Source organism: Cyprinodon tularosa, unplaced genomic scaffold (genome assembly GCF_016077235.1).
Source record: "Cyprinodon tularosa strain WSP-4 unplaced genomic scaffold, ASM1607723v1 ctg57, whole genome shotgun sequence".
In the NCBI taxonomy this organism is placed as follows: Eukaryota; Metazoa; Chordata; class Actinopteri; order Cyprinodontiformes; family Cyprinodontidae; genus Cyprinodon; species Cyprinodon tularosa.
In genome coordinates, this window is record NW_024039307.1 from 1,649,165 (window position 1) to 1,662,384 (window position 13,220).

The 13,220-nt window shown below is 39.0% G+C and overlaps 1 protein-coding gene across 3 annotated transcripts in view; it reads left to right on the top strand.

The window, feature by feature from the left end:
- LOC119797069 (forkhead box protein J3-like) overlaps positions 1 to 13,220 on the top strand; it is a 95,648-nt gene that overhangs the window by 11,616 nt on the left and 70,812 nt on the right. For 2 of the 3 annotated variants that reach the window (XM_038305973.1, XM_038305974.1), the window contains exons 2-3: positions 7,773 to 7,912; positions 8,203 to 8,680. In XM_038305973.1, coding sequence (XP_038161901.1) covers positions 8,321 to 8,680 — 360 coding nt within the window. In that variant the 5' untranslated portion in view covers positions 7,773 to 7,912; positions 8,203 to 8,320. Of the gene's footprint in view, positions 1 to 7,476; positions 7,685 to 7,772; positions 7,913 to 8,202; positions 8,681 to 13,220 lie in introns of those variants that run through there. The other variant, XM_038305972.1, reaches the window with a different exon arrangement.

The following is a 13,220-nucleotide window of genomic DNA, read 5'->3' on the forward strand; positions in this document are numbered from 1 at the left end:
CAAAGCGTAAGAAAAACCGAGCCATGCCTGCAAGCCGGGGCCTCGAGGTTTAGGATGTTGGCTTCCATTATTAATGCTATTCACAAGCCAAACTTTTTTTTAGGGTGGTACAGTGGGGTGCTTTAATCTATTTTTGCTGTAAATTAATGAATTTTTAAAGAGGACTAGTCCTCGCTGAATAGGGCTGGGATATGGGAATGTAGATGGAGTTGCGGTGGCGTCGTACTATATCCTCCTTTAGTGTGTGCAAAGCACAAGTTCACAAACAGCATCCCATCTCTGTCTCTCTTGGGACCTTTCGCTGGGGGAGTTTGCTGAATGTTGCACTCTTATGTATTATTTATGACAAAATATGCCTTTTTAACTCCGCCGTTGTCAGAATCTCAAATTCTGATAGCTTTTTTCCCCCCATTTTAGTTTCTGTAAGTCTTGTGGTTCGCCAGCTCCTACCATCCTGCAGATGTTTTTTAGGTGTTACGCTTTGTGTGGGCTTAGCTGGTAAATATTACATTTTAAGGCTGGTGAAAGTCAGGTACTGATTGAATTCCTTAGATACAGATTTTTCTAACATGATCTCAATAATATTTTAAATTACACCTGTAGGAATTGGAACATTGAATGACGATGTCGATGGATGAACTTGGTTGACATCAAGGAAAGTTTTCAGTCCCCAATAAAATACGATCCTCTCTATTAATCATCTTTTTATTCCCTTTTAGAAATGGGTTAGCCTGACCAGTCTGTTGAAGGCTGCTGACTTTGAAGTAGCGCCTTACATTGATCCGTCTCCAGGTCTGGTGTATCAAATGATAATTGCTTAACCTGGCTCCATTTAGTGGTGCGAGAACAGCCACACTGAGGGCAGCTGATTTGCCTTGATATCTTATAAATGACGCTTTTCAGGGTTATGTTTTGCCGAAGCAGAAAGTAATTAAGACGTTCAATGTGGCTTCTTTGGACCTTTTCCTCCCTCCTTTGAATGGCTCATACCACTAGACGTGTCAGCGCTCAGAATGCCTACAGAGTTTCTTTGACACATAAGCCCTGCTCTTGCCAAAAAGAAGTCCTTTCCAGAAACCCCCTCTGCTCTGCACGCTCCGGGTGGGTATTTTGTCATTTCTTCATTTTCCCCTGAAAATATTTTGATGCCTCTTTTCCTTTGGTTCTCCTCCCTCACCGCTACCCCCCTCCTGTCTCACCCATCCCCCGTCACTCCATTGAAAGTTTGCTATTAAAATGCAGTACTGTAAAGCCCCTCTCTCCGTCTAAAAGCCTGCTAGCAGCGGGAGACTGTTGGCTGTTAGTGATGCATACAGCTGAGTGAGTGCATAACAGCTACAAAATCTAATGGGTGAATACATTCAATCACACACACATCCTCAGCTCTTTTAAAGGGACAGTCATCAAAGCTCTATCTACAGCACCCAGAGTGGTATATTATAACATTATTTCAGAGATTTTATATGCCTTTATCCTCTTTGTGAAATGACACTTTTGATTTCTTCTAAAATAACACGAAGTAAGGCTGGAAAAGTTTACTTTTTGAGTTTAAATTTTTTATTTAGTTGATTAAAACCCCTTAAAATCAAAAAAACTTTTGCCATGATGTTAACCTCTACTTATCCCCACTAATCTTAACTAATAAAACTGTTTATACCGTTCATTTAGAATCTACAGCATTATTTACATCAAGGCATCTTCCAATCAATAGATTTATGCGGAGGTCTTCAACAAGGGGTCCGCGGCCCCTAGGGGGTCCACGGAGGTACTGCATGGGGGTCCCGAAAGTTTTGGTTGATTTTTTTTTTTATTTCCCCCTGCAATTTTTCTATCAATTGAAATGTCTTTAAATACACATTAACATGAATTCAACACACTGTAGCAAACAGATAAATGGAGGCAGACCAAATGTTCCAGGGGTCCAATAGGCCAGGAGGGCCCAGAAAAAAACATTAAATGAAAAACAGGGAAATGGATTCAGATATATTAATAAAGCTGCATGAAGTGAAAATTCTATTCAATTAGGTTTAATTAAAATTCTATTTTTTATTAGTTCAATATTCATTCAGAGTTTGGGAATCTTACACATTTTTTACTTAATTTATTTACATATTACTGAGAGCAGAAACTGTTTGAATTGCCCTTGAATTTTTACACCCTACCAAATATTGCATTAAAGGAGCTTTTGTGCTGCAGTATTTCATGTTAAAACTGGAATGATGATTTGATATCCTAAGCTAAACCATTACATCTTAGCTCTGGTTGTGTGTTATGGATTTTTATCACACTTGAAGGTAAAACTTTGGCCCTGTCATCTTTGAACTGCTCCCTTGTCTTTGCTGAAGCAGAGCATCCCCACAGCATGATCCTGCCCTCACCACATTTCAGCTTGCAGATGGTGGGATTCTTGGGTCAGAATAATAGGTTTATTATTCTGACCCAAGAATAGTTTTACGCTTTTATTTGCTATTGTTCAATAAAGAAGAGGTTTGTTGAGTGCAATAATAAGAGCAAATCTGCTCAACATATTGTTCTTCCTGAACTGTGTCATTCTGCAACTCATCCAGAGTTACCATCTTGGCTGCATTACAGACTTGCCTACTTTAGCCATACAGTATGGCTAAATTATTGCACATTCACAGCTCGGATATATGTGTTTTATTTGCTGTAAGATTGAGCTTGGTATTTTGTTTTATGATCCAATGTTTCTTTTAAACTCCTTACTCTCTCTATGATGTTATTTGTTTCCTAACATTCTGCAACAAACATCAAAGGCCTTTTCTAACCAGCTATTTTTGAATGGAGGTTAAATCACACAGAAATAAAAGAATAATTAACTGTGACCTTTTAAAGTTCATTAAAATCTATGTTTGTGTGAAACCATTTAAGGGTTCTGATATTGTTTCAAGGCTCCATATAATGTTTTATCTCAATATGCAATGAGAAAATTATTTCATAACATCTACACCAGGATTTTTCCTCACTAAAACTCTATTCATGGATCCAGAAACTCTATGCATTGGTCTTTTCGTAGAATGGAGAGCTGCAGATAATGTGCATAATCCAGTTTATAGATGAAAAGGGTTAGGGTTTCAAGTTAATCTCTAAGGAGAAGAGATGTCCCAGTTCTTTTTTTGTGATTCAACGTAAGAGTGAGGTGTTGGACTATAACCTGTTGAAAATAAGAATTATTAAACCACATAACACATGGTAATTTCATATATGCCTTGTTTTACTGTTGCTAGCGCTTCTGTAAAAGTAAAAAAAAAAAAAATTTAAAAAACAAGATCCACTGGACTTGGTTTCCAAGATTTGAAGACGTTTCGCCACCTCTCCAGGAAGCTTTCTCAATCCAATGTCTGGATCCGCAGTGAGTTTGAGTCTTTATGTAGACAAGGCCTTGTATTGCTTGGAAACATGCAAATGGAGCCGATGAGTGAGTCGTTTGGTTCCATTGTTAGCCTGTTATATCTGAAACCTGTCTATGATTGTTAAGGGTCGGTCGTTAAGGAGGTATTACTAGCGCTGTTTGCTCAAACTTGTGCTTGCAACTTATCACCTTGTGGGAACAGTGCAAGGCTAATTGCTAAGGAATATTTTGGGAAGCAGTCAACTGGTCCCTATCAGATAAGTTATCTTCTTGGGCTTAAGTTTAGGTTTATAACCAGGACCATTTGTTAATGTTTATAACGGTGTAACATGTTTCTATGATCTGTACATCCTTGTTAATTTGTGATGACCTTTTGAAAGTTGTTCCATGCCTTCCACTCACTGACTATTAGAGATAGGCACCAGCTGCTGTAATCCAAACAGGTAAAAAACAGACAGTGGATGGATAGATGTATTTATTGCATCTATGGACATATAGACAGAAAATGGTTACATGAAAGGAACAGTCCTGAGTTTATTCCATGAATAAATAATTTGAGCAAATTCTTTGCTCAATTTGTCAATTTGACCTAAATCATTCAAATTGATATTTTAAATTTAATGAAACTAATTCCCTACCTGTAGGATACTTTTGACTGCAGATAAACCGATTCATCGGCTTAGCTATATTTTGGGCCAGTATTAGGATTTTTTTCATTTTGCAATCACATGTCATATAGCGGTCATGCCTTGATATCACGTGCATGCATTGCCACCCTCCATTTGCTATGCTTTGGTAATTTTTTATTTGCTTAATTGTATTTCTTTTTAGTTTAAATGGAGATTTGTATGACATTGTTATCATTGTGTTGTGGAGGAAGAGAAAGCAATATTGGTTTCAAAGGCATCCCTAAAACATCAGCAGCACATATTGGGGAGATGTTGGACTGATGTCAAAAGAGTTGATATCGGCATTGGCCTTAAAAAAAAACAAAACTGTACTGGTTGATCTCAACTGATGTCACAGCAGTGCATTTTTATAAGAACCAAAAAGCTCCAATCTGCACTCTTTCTCTCTTTAAAACTAGAGATTACAAACTGCAAACATCCCCTGATGCTCATTTTTAGTGTTTAAAATGTTTAAACATGTTATCAGTTTAAGATCATATTTGCTGGATCTCAAGTTTACACTTAGGCAGAAACAGCCATTAGAGATTAGTTTTCTTTCAGACACTGATGATTGTTTTGGCCTGATTCAGAGGCAATAGCTTGAAGTTGATATTTTAGAAATTAATAACTTTCAGCTCATATTTCATTTGTGTACACTTTGAATTTAAACACAGACACTGTACTCTGTACATTAGCATGTCTTCTCTGCATTGATCATGTTCCCCTGATACCATGCTGATATGAAACTCGACGAAAATCAGACATAAAAGGCGTAGTGCCGAGGCTAGCTTAGTCACTGTGGGACCAGTTGACTGAGTCGTCGAGGTAATTGGTAGTGTCTATCCACCCAGCAGGGCCCCAGTACCCATAAGCCAAGTCATATCCCCTTTTCTTCTCTCGCCGCTTTATACTATTACTCATCATCTCAACACCTCAATAGGCTAGCGGTGTGAAGCATCACAATGCAGCCGTGTAACCATCCCACGCTCTGCAACTTCTCAACAACAGCAGCAGCAGCGGCAGCACAGCAGGTCGGGGCTTGTGGCAGACTGATTTGCAGTTCGAGCATCTTAATGAGAGGAAAATAAGCACTTGTACAGTGTCTTGTGTGTCACCACCCAAAACCCACCTACCCACCAACATTAGATCCTTAGGAAAAAATAAAAGAAGGCATACTAATTAAGATGGCTTCTTGGGATTTGCACAAAAAAAAAGAAAAGAAAAGAGATTTAGAAATATTGCTTTGCCTTAAGGACAAAAAGTCTCACTGAGTTTCTCTTGGTTCCTTCTCCTGTATGGTCCCTCTTCCTGACTTGTCTAGCTTTATGATTTCTGCTGCTACAAATGCTGTTTTTTTCTCCCTTGTAATTAAAGCAAGATAATTTTCAAATGCTGGGTATTTCCCCTCTACTTCCTCTTGTTAGCATATTAGGGCTCTCCATGGGGAAGGTGTAAAGAGAAACCAATGTGTTTTATCTTTGTAGGCAGGCTTTTTGAAGCTCTCGCACCTTTATCATTTACAGCATGAATGGAGAATGCGTGGGCCATTGGGCTCTTTGTTGTTGTTGAAGGACACATGAAGGTTAGAGCATAGGATGGGGATGGAAGTTGGTGCAGTTGTTTTTCATTTGAGTTTTTTTCACATTAAATGTTAATTCTATGCAACGACTATAAAGCTCTTTACCGCCATTAAATTATGATTTAATTATTTTTTTAGTTTTTTTTTTACCTCAGCTCACTGAAAGATACTGATTGAATAAACCACTGGAACCTAATCAAGAACTTTGGTTTAACAATTTTTATTTAATTCATTTGAGAAGATACCAGTGAGTTTATCTGAGTACAATTTTTCGCAACTTTTACCATCTTCTTTATATTAAAAACGTTTTTTTCAGTAAACTGACTTAGACAACAGACACAGAAGACAATATATGTATTGTATTCTTAAGCATATGAAGCACATTTTAAGACAGTTTTACTGAGAATTAAAAGATGATTACCTACAACTAATTTTGCAAATTTCTAGAGCGGCACTGGAGATTTTTGAGGATTACAAATAGAAAATGGTTGAGTTATTTCTAACTAATAGGTAGTGGCTTCCGCCATGGATCCCTTTAAAGCACTTGTGGTGAAAATAAAATGAATAATAGTGCTCTCATGCTAAACCTTTGTATCGCTTTTAGCAGACTCCAGTTTTCACAGCAGAATATGTCGGTGTAAACCCATTCTGAACGATGTAACGGGCCAAAGAACCCCCGACGGTGGATTTTCTTCCTCCCACTTATTTGTCTTCGCCAATACGGTCGCATGAATCAGTTCGTTGGAACTGTGTTTTAGATTCTTTCTAAAAATATGTTGCACACCGTGCAAAACAGAGCTGTGAATTTTCTCATTTTTACCAATGTCTGGACTGGGCCATCAGTTTAAGAAATCGCCTAGCTTTTTAGAATTGAATCATCACAAAACAGTACATTTACAAACTAATATAGTACTTTTATATTTTAAAGGTATAGGGGAGGATGTTTTTTTCCCGAGAGGATAGTCAAAATAAGTGGTCCTAATTGTCAATCATTCTGGATATAATGTGTGCGTAAGGCCGTCCTACGTGCTCGTCCCCATTTTCACTTACCGGTGGTGAGTCTGACATAGTGGAAACATTGTAAATCTTCTTTTGGAAAGTACGCTGGATGCAAACAACTGGTTGCATAGCGATGCAAACAGCAACCTTTAAACAGAGCGTGCACGAGGAGAAATGGGCTCATGCATGCTCTCACTCATGTTTAATAGTCGATCCCTCTCAGGAGTGGGCACAGGGTTGTGCATGTGCATTTTTTCTTTAAAGTGGAGAGGGAAGTTCTTGTCAAAAATTAGGAGAAATTGTCCCCTATACCTTTATATGAACTGAATGGAATTACTTAAGACATTCTGCAATTTCATAGTGCAGTAGGCTTATTTTTCATGGTTTCCAAACAGATTTATAATTTATAAATCAAACCATAATCTTTGCCATTTTTAGTCCAGTAAGGACAAACCTATAGACGTTCTGCAACAAACCAAACTACCAAGCAAACAGGTAGAGTATTTAAGTCTTTCTCCGGTTGTGACTCAGGGGAGAATTATTAGTAAAACCCTTAATAAGGGTTCTTGCCAAGTTTAACCCATGAATATTTCAAGGTTGAGTGTTCTGCTAAAAATAGCTACACTAATAAGAGGCTGGGGGTTATTTAGCATATATTTCTTATTGCCTGCGTCTGTCTGACAGAGATCTGAGGGACTGAGTGGGACAGAGAGGTGGGCACGGACTTGTCGAGAGAGTCAGACACGTCGACTAAGAAAATAAAAACCTGAGTTTGTGTGTGTATGAGAGAGAGAGAGAGAGAGAGAGAGAGAGAGACGGAGGTGTGAGGTGGTGGGTTTGACACAGAGAAGAGGGGACGAGCCTTTCAGCTCCTCCAGAGGGTTGGAATTCCTCCTGAGCTGCCTTTTGGCAGACAGTTGTGAAAACAATTCCCCAGCTTTTAGTCACTGCACAGATCCAATTGCCATTTCCACCTAGGAGGGAATGAAACTTTAAACCAATCCAGACAGACACAACATAGAGAGAAAAAGAGAGAGGAGTTTTTAATCAGGCTGGACAGATGCCGAGGTCAGTTGAATGTTTGGGGGATATTAATATATTATGAGGGCCGTCTGGCGGTGTAAGCTCACCTTCTTGTGTGGTTTTGTGTTTGTAGATTGCAGCCGCAGCACCAGCCGCCGTCGCAGTGGCCAAATGAAGATTTTGTGAACATGCACAGGGAGAGCACTTTACCTTTCACAGCGCTTAGTTCCCCAGATGCTTTGGCCAAAAGAAAGATGGAAGGAAATTGGAAAAGTAAGAGAGTTAACTCATTCCTAGCGAACAAACTGCTGATTTACCTAATTTATGATTAATTAAACTATATGATAAACATTTTGTAATATCCATAGTTTACATATTTATGCTTAGCGCTAAAGGAAAAGTAATTCAAGTGCCAAAATATTTTGTTTGCTGTTGTAGAAAGCTAGACTGAATGTGGAAAATAATGTGCAACTTGACATCCGTGCGTCTCCGCCAAGTCTGCTCTCTGCTCCAGCTAAGGAAGATGAATAGGCATAGTAAATAAACCTTCTGCTCTTCTCTAGGCTTGAGCCAAGACTGCAGCACGGAACCCATTCAGTGAGCCAGCATAAGATCCGTCCGTACGCCACGTCGCTGAAGCCCCTCTTCTTCCTTTTTAACCCCCCTTGAGCATTGAGCATCATGACCTCTGAGCTGGGGAGCAGCCTAACCTCCATGGACTGGCTTCCACAGCTCGGCATGAGAGCAGCCATCCAGAAGGCAGATGTAGGACACCACCACGGTCATCTTGGGCATCACCACCACCACATGCACCATCATGGACATGGACCGGGGAAGAAGATGGTGCATCTGGATCCAGGAACCACACTGGATCAAGAAGAAGCTGCGCAGCACAGAGACGGCAAACCCCCTTATAGCTACGCCAGCCTCATCACCTTTGCCATAAATGGCTCCCCTCGGAAACGGATGACGCTCAGTGAGATCTATCAGTGGATCTGCGACAACTTTCCTTACTACAGAGAGGCGGGAAGTGGCTGGAAGGTAAGAAAAAGATATAAGCAAGCAGCTCAACATTTAGGGGGTTTTTTTTGACTAGAATATACAAACGTTTTTACAATAAGAGTTAAATATTATAACAAATAAACATAAAACTTAGAGTAAGTTTGTTTTCAGGCTGATCAGAGAGATGCTGGAATTAACGTCAGGATATTTCAAAAACCAGAGATGTGTTTTTATTTTGTGTCTGTAGCTTTTGTGTTAATGTTTCCAGTAATGCCAAACTGATTGCCTCTAGAGATTTGCTCCACATTCTTTTTTATGAAAATTCATGTCCTGTTGTTGCTGTGTAGCTCTAAGCATTTTAATGAACATGCATGCTGCATTTAGTCTTAGCCTTTTCTGTAGTCACTCCAAGGGATCCGGCCTGACCGTCTCATTTTGACCATTTGTTCGTTCTTGAACCCCCTGTACTTACAGGCACCCCCTCCCTAGCTCCGCCAATGTTCTAATATTGCTCTTCATCCATCAAATCTTGGATACGGAAATGATGTCATCCCAAAATAAGATTTGGCCTTCATTTCTGTGTCAAAAGGCTTAGAAGGTTTGTTAAAAGTACAAGCCTATAGCAGTGTATTACCATATATTCTGGACTACAAGGTGCACCTGAATATTACATGCACAAGCTAAAATTAGGGGAAAATCCTGTTTTGTTCATACATTAGCTGCACCTGACTAAAAGCCGCAGGCGATTTAAAATTTAAATTACCATATGTAAGAGAATATGCACAAAGGGGATTGTCAGGAAAGAGATGGCTCTTTGGGAACATATATCTTTTATTAACAGTTTTAAAAACAAGCTACCGTTACATATTTGCATTTGCAACTTTTTATGTATATGTACAACTTTGGATAATTACAACTACGAAACGTACTGTACTGTTAAAACGAGTAACAAATGTGCTGCATAAAAATAAAATATAGCACACCAGAAAAATAGATTTGGTCTACCTTTTGGGTTAAGGTGCAGCTTAGACTTTAAGAAGAAGCAAGTCATTCATCGCCATCGCCATTGTCTTCTTCCTGCGTTCTTCCACCAAAGTCCTCTTCTTCAGTGTCAAAAACAAGCAGGCTCAAACAAACAGGCTCAGGGCGGCTACATCATCCACTCTCTGCTTCTCTCCTTCCCTGACGCTTTCAAAACCAAAGAACTCCTCGCTGTCAGAATCAAACACCTTCTGAAGGGCAGTGGCGGTGTCCTCCTCTTCATCATGCAGCAGTCCAACCCTTCAAAATCAGTTAGTGATCGTGGATGTTTTGACATCTCTTCACACTATCAGAATCCACTAGCAGATTTGGACAATACTTGCTTTTCGCATGCAACCAGTTTTGGTGAAGGATTTATCGCCATTTATCACAAAAATCATAAAGAATCGATAGAAAAGCCACATTGGACAATAAAACGCAGGGTTCAAGCTTGTGAGAAAAGTAGTGCCTTTAATCCAAAAATTACGCTACTCTACATCTAAAAAACACTTACTATTAGTGGTTATTAAGTGCTTTTGTATTGAGTGCAAATTATATGTGTTTATTTTCATTATTTTAAGATTAAAACTGGTGAAACACCTTCACATCAGCAGAGGACAATTATCTCAACATTACCTTTATCACAATTGAAAAAAAGGACAATCCTGAGCATGGCTAAAATGGCACTAGGATAAATTAAGATAATGTCAAACAACACAATAAAAAGCTACATTGGTGGGGATTCTAACATTAAAACAATGCTGGGCATACATGACTTGGGCCTCTTTGTCAAATGTACCAATAATCTAAAGATATTCAGTTTATATGTGAGAAAAACTAGTTTTAAAAAGCTCTACTCTGAAAAACTTTTGTGAGTTCTCCTTCTATGTTCCTCTCCGGGTGGGTTTTGTTGCATTGATTGTGCCTGTAAAGCAGTTATTACACTTGTAGAGAAGATTTGGATTATTATACTGAGTCTTTACCCAGTAGTCCCTAAAGTATCAGTATGGACAGCTTCTTGTATTTCTTCCAAGTTTCTTTTTTCAACACGCTTTTTGTGATGGTCTAATCACTAGCCAACCTATTCCAATATTGCTTTGATCTTGGCTTCCAGAGACTTTCTCCATAGGAGGCTTTACTCCTTATGGCTCTTTATGGGTTGCTGTATTCATCTTATTGCCAAACTTCTCTAAGATCACCGTTATTTTGCTGTATGTGAGATTATAGACTTCTTTGATGGTCTCAGCAGGAAAACTTTGGAGCACTACACAGTGTTGCTGCAGTGGATCTGAAATACAACAACTTTTAACACTTGGAGAGGAAAAAAAAAGTCAATTTCTGAGGCTTGAAGGTACATTATAAAAAAAGAAAAGAAAAACTACAGCTCTTTGCTTAAGATGTTTTCAATTCAATCATTAAACATTGATATTTTGCATCCCACAAATATATGTCTTTATTTGAATGTATTCCGCTGCTATGAGTCCTATTTCTTATTTGCTTACATATATTTAGGTGGTTTAAAATATATCTGACTCAATCAAAGGAATTAATATTGGCTACCAATTGCATCATATCCTACGAAACTCATAGCGTTGGGGGATAGAGTGCAATGCACCAACTGATCAAGTTGTTGCCTGAAAGAGCACAGAAACCTTTTGGTGAACTGAAAATGATTGACAGGTGCATTTTATCTCATTCAGAGGACATTATTAAATCCTTATGCAAATGTAGCAATGCAAATCTTGGCTAATACCAGTGGAAAGGTGGCAGTGTTATTGGAGACAAATGAATAGATCCTTGCGGTTTGTATCTTGGGGATTCTGTGCCTTATTAGCGAAGAAGGGGATGGATATAGTCCTTCGACTGATGCTCTGAAAAGGCTGTCTGCAAACTATGAACCAATTCATCTCTCTGAGAGCGGGAACGTTTTTCCTCTTCTCTCATTATTTCTCTTTCCTTTCACTTTCCATCTTCATCTCCCGAGCACTTGCACCCCACCAAACCACCTCCCCTCTCTTTTCCCCACTCTCCGAGTCAGTCACTCTTCTCGTCTCTTTTGCTTTTTTCCCTTTCACAAAATGTTTGTTCCCTGTTTGTAATCTTGAACGCTCCGTTCCCTGAACACAGATGCATACCCGATTTGGAGACAAAAAGGTTACAATACAAGCTGGCAGGGCTCCTTCACCTGCACATAGATTCAATCAATTAGATTTTGTCTCCAGAGTAGTGATAAAGGTTACAAAGACCCTTTTTGGCGTTTTCTTACAGCAGACAGTGAATGCATTATGCTGATGGTTTTGCTGGAGTGCCAGGATGTTGTGTATCCGATAATTATACCATGATACGCATTGATTGTGTATGTGTCTAGCTGCATTCTGTTTGTGATCATTAACGCGCTACGCCGGTGGCATTCGGATTGTCTTTTCACTCTGTCTGGCATTCACCCATGATGGCCCTGCAGAGCTATGCTGCTTTTTAATTAAGCCAGGTACAATATGTATATTATATTGCATGAGTAAGAATAGCAGCAGCTGAAAAATATTGTTCAGACTTCTTTTACAAAGATGGATTTTAATAAATAATATGAAGGAGGGCCTTCACCTGTAGAAAACAAAACATTTTGATCTATTTGTTTATGTTTGTCTATTTGTTTATAAATGTTGTTGTTTTTTTTTTTTGGTTAAATTTGAGACTTGTGCAACATCGTTATAATTGCGTCATGTTTATCTTAGAAATGGAGGAAGAAAAAGCCATATTGGCTTAAAAACATCAGCCCCAAAGATTTCGGCAGCAGACATTGGAGATCGATTAGGCTGGCCAAACAAAAAAAATGTATCGCTTGATCTCTAGTTAGGTTCAAAAACCATATAAAGAAAAATTTCCATCTCACAGAGTGAAGAGATCAACTGATTGGATACAAGAATCTGTTGGCGGCACAACTATAAGACTTAAACCTTGCCAACTTGGCCTTCATTGAACCCTGGGGGAGGAAAACATTTTTAATTGAAAGATAAGTGCAAATTATCCAGTTTGTAGTTTTTCACAAGCCAAACTGCGGGTAACAAGACACTGTTAAACATGGCGATGACAGCATCATGCTGAGGGGATCCTTCTCTTTGGCAGGCAGGGAGGTATTTCAGAGTTAAAGGAGGATGCATGAAGGTAAAAGCAGAGCCAAAGCAAGAGCTGGCATGCAATGGCACCGGTAGAAGAATATTCGTACATTACAAAGACCTGAGTCCAGATCTGAATCCAATATGACCAAAATAAAAAAAAGGGCAAAGATTGATTCTGGGATGCAAGCCTCACTTTTCAGATCTTAATTTAAATTTTTTTTTGAAGCATCAATCATTTTCCATCCACTCCCCAGTTCTGCAGTTCTGCATTTATCACGTAAAACCTCCTAAACTTGGTGTTGAACTTGAAGGTATATGAAAACCTTGGCAAGGCACCCCTAGGCATAGATCACAGTGCATTATATTGAGTGAGATTAAAGTATTAGTTTGCTCAGAAAAGCTTTAGACTTTAGCTTTCTGGATGACCTAACTCGTCACAGCGG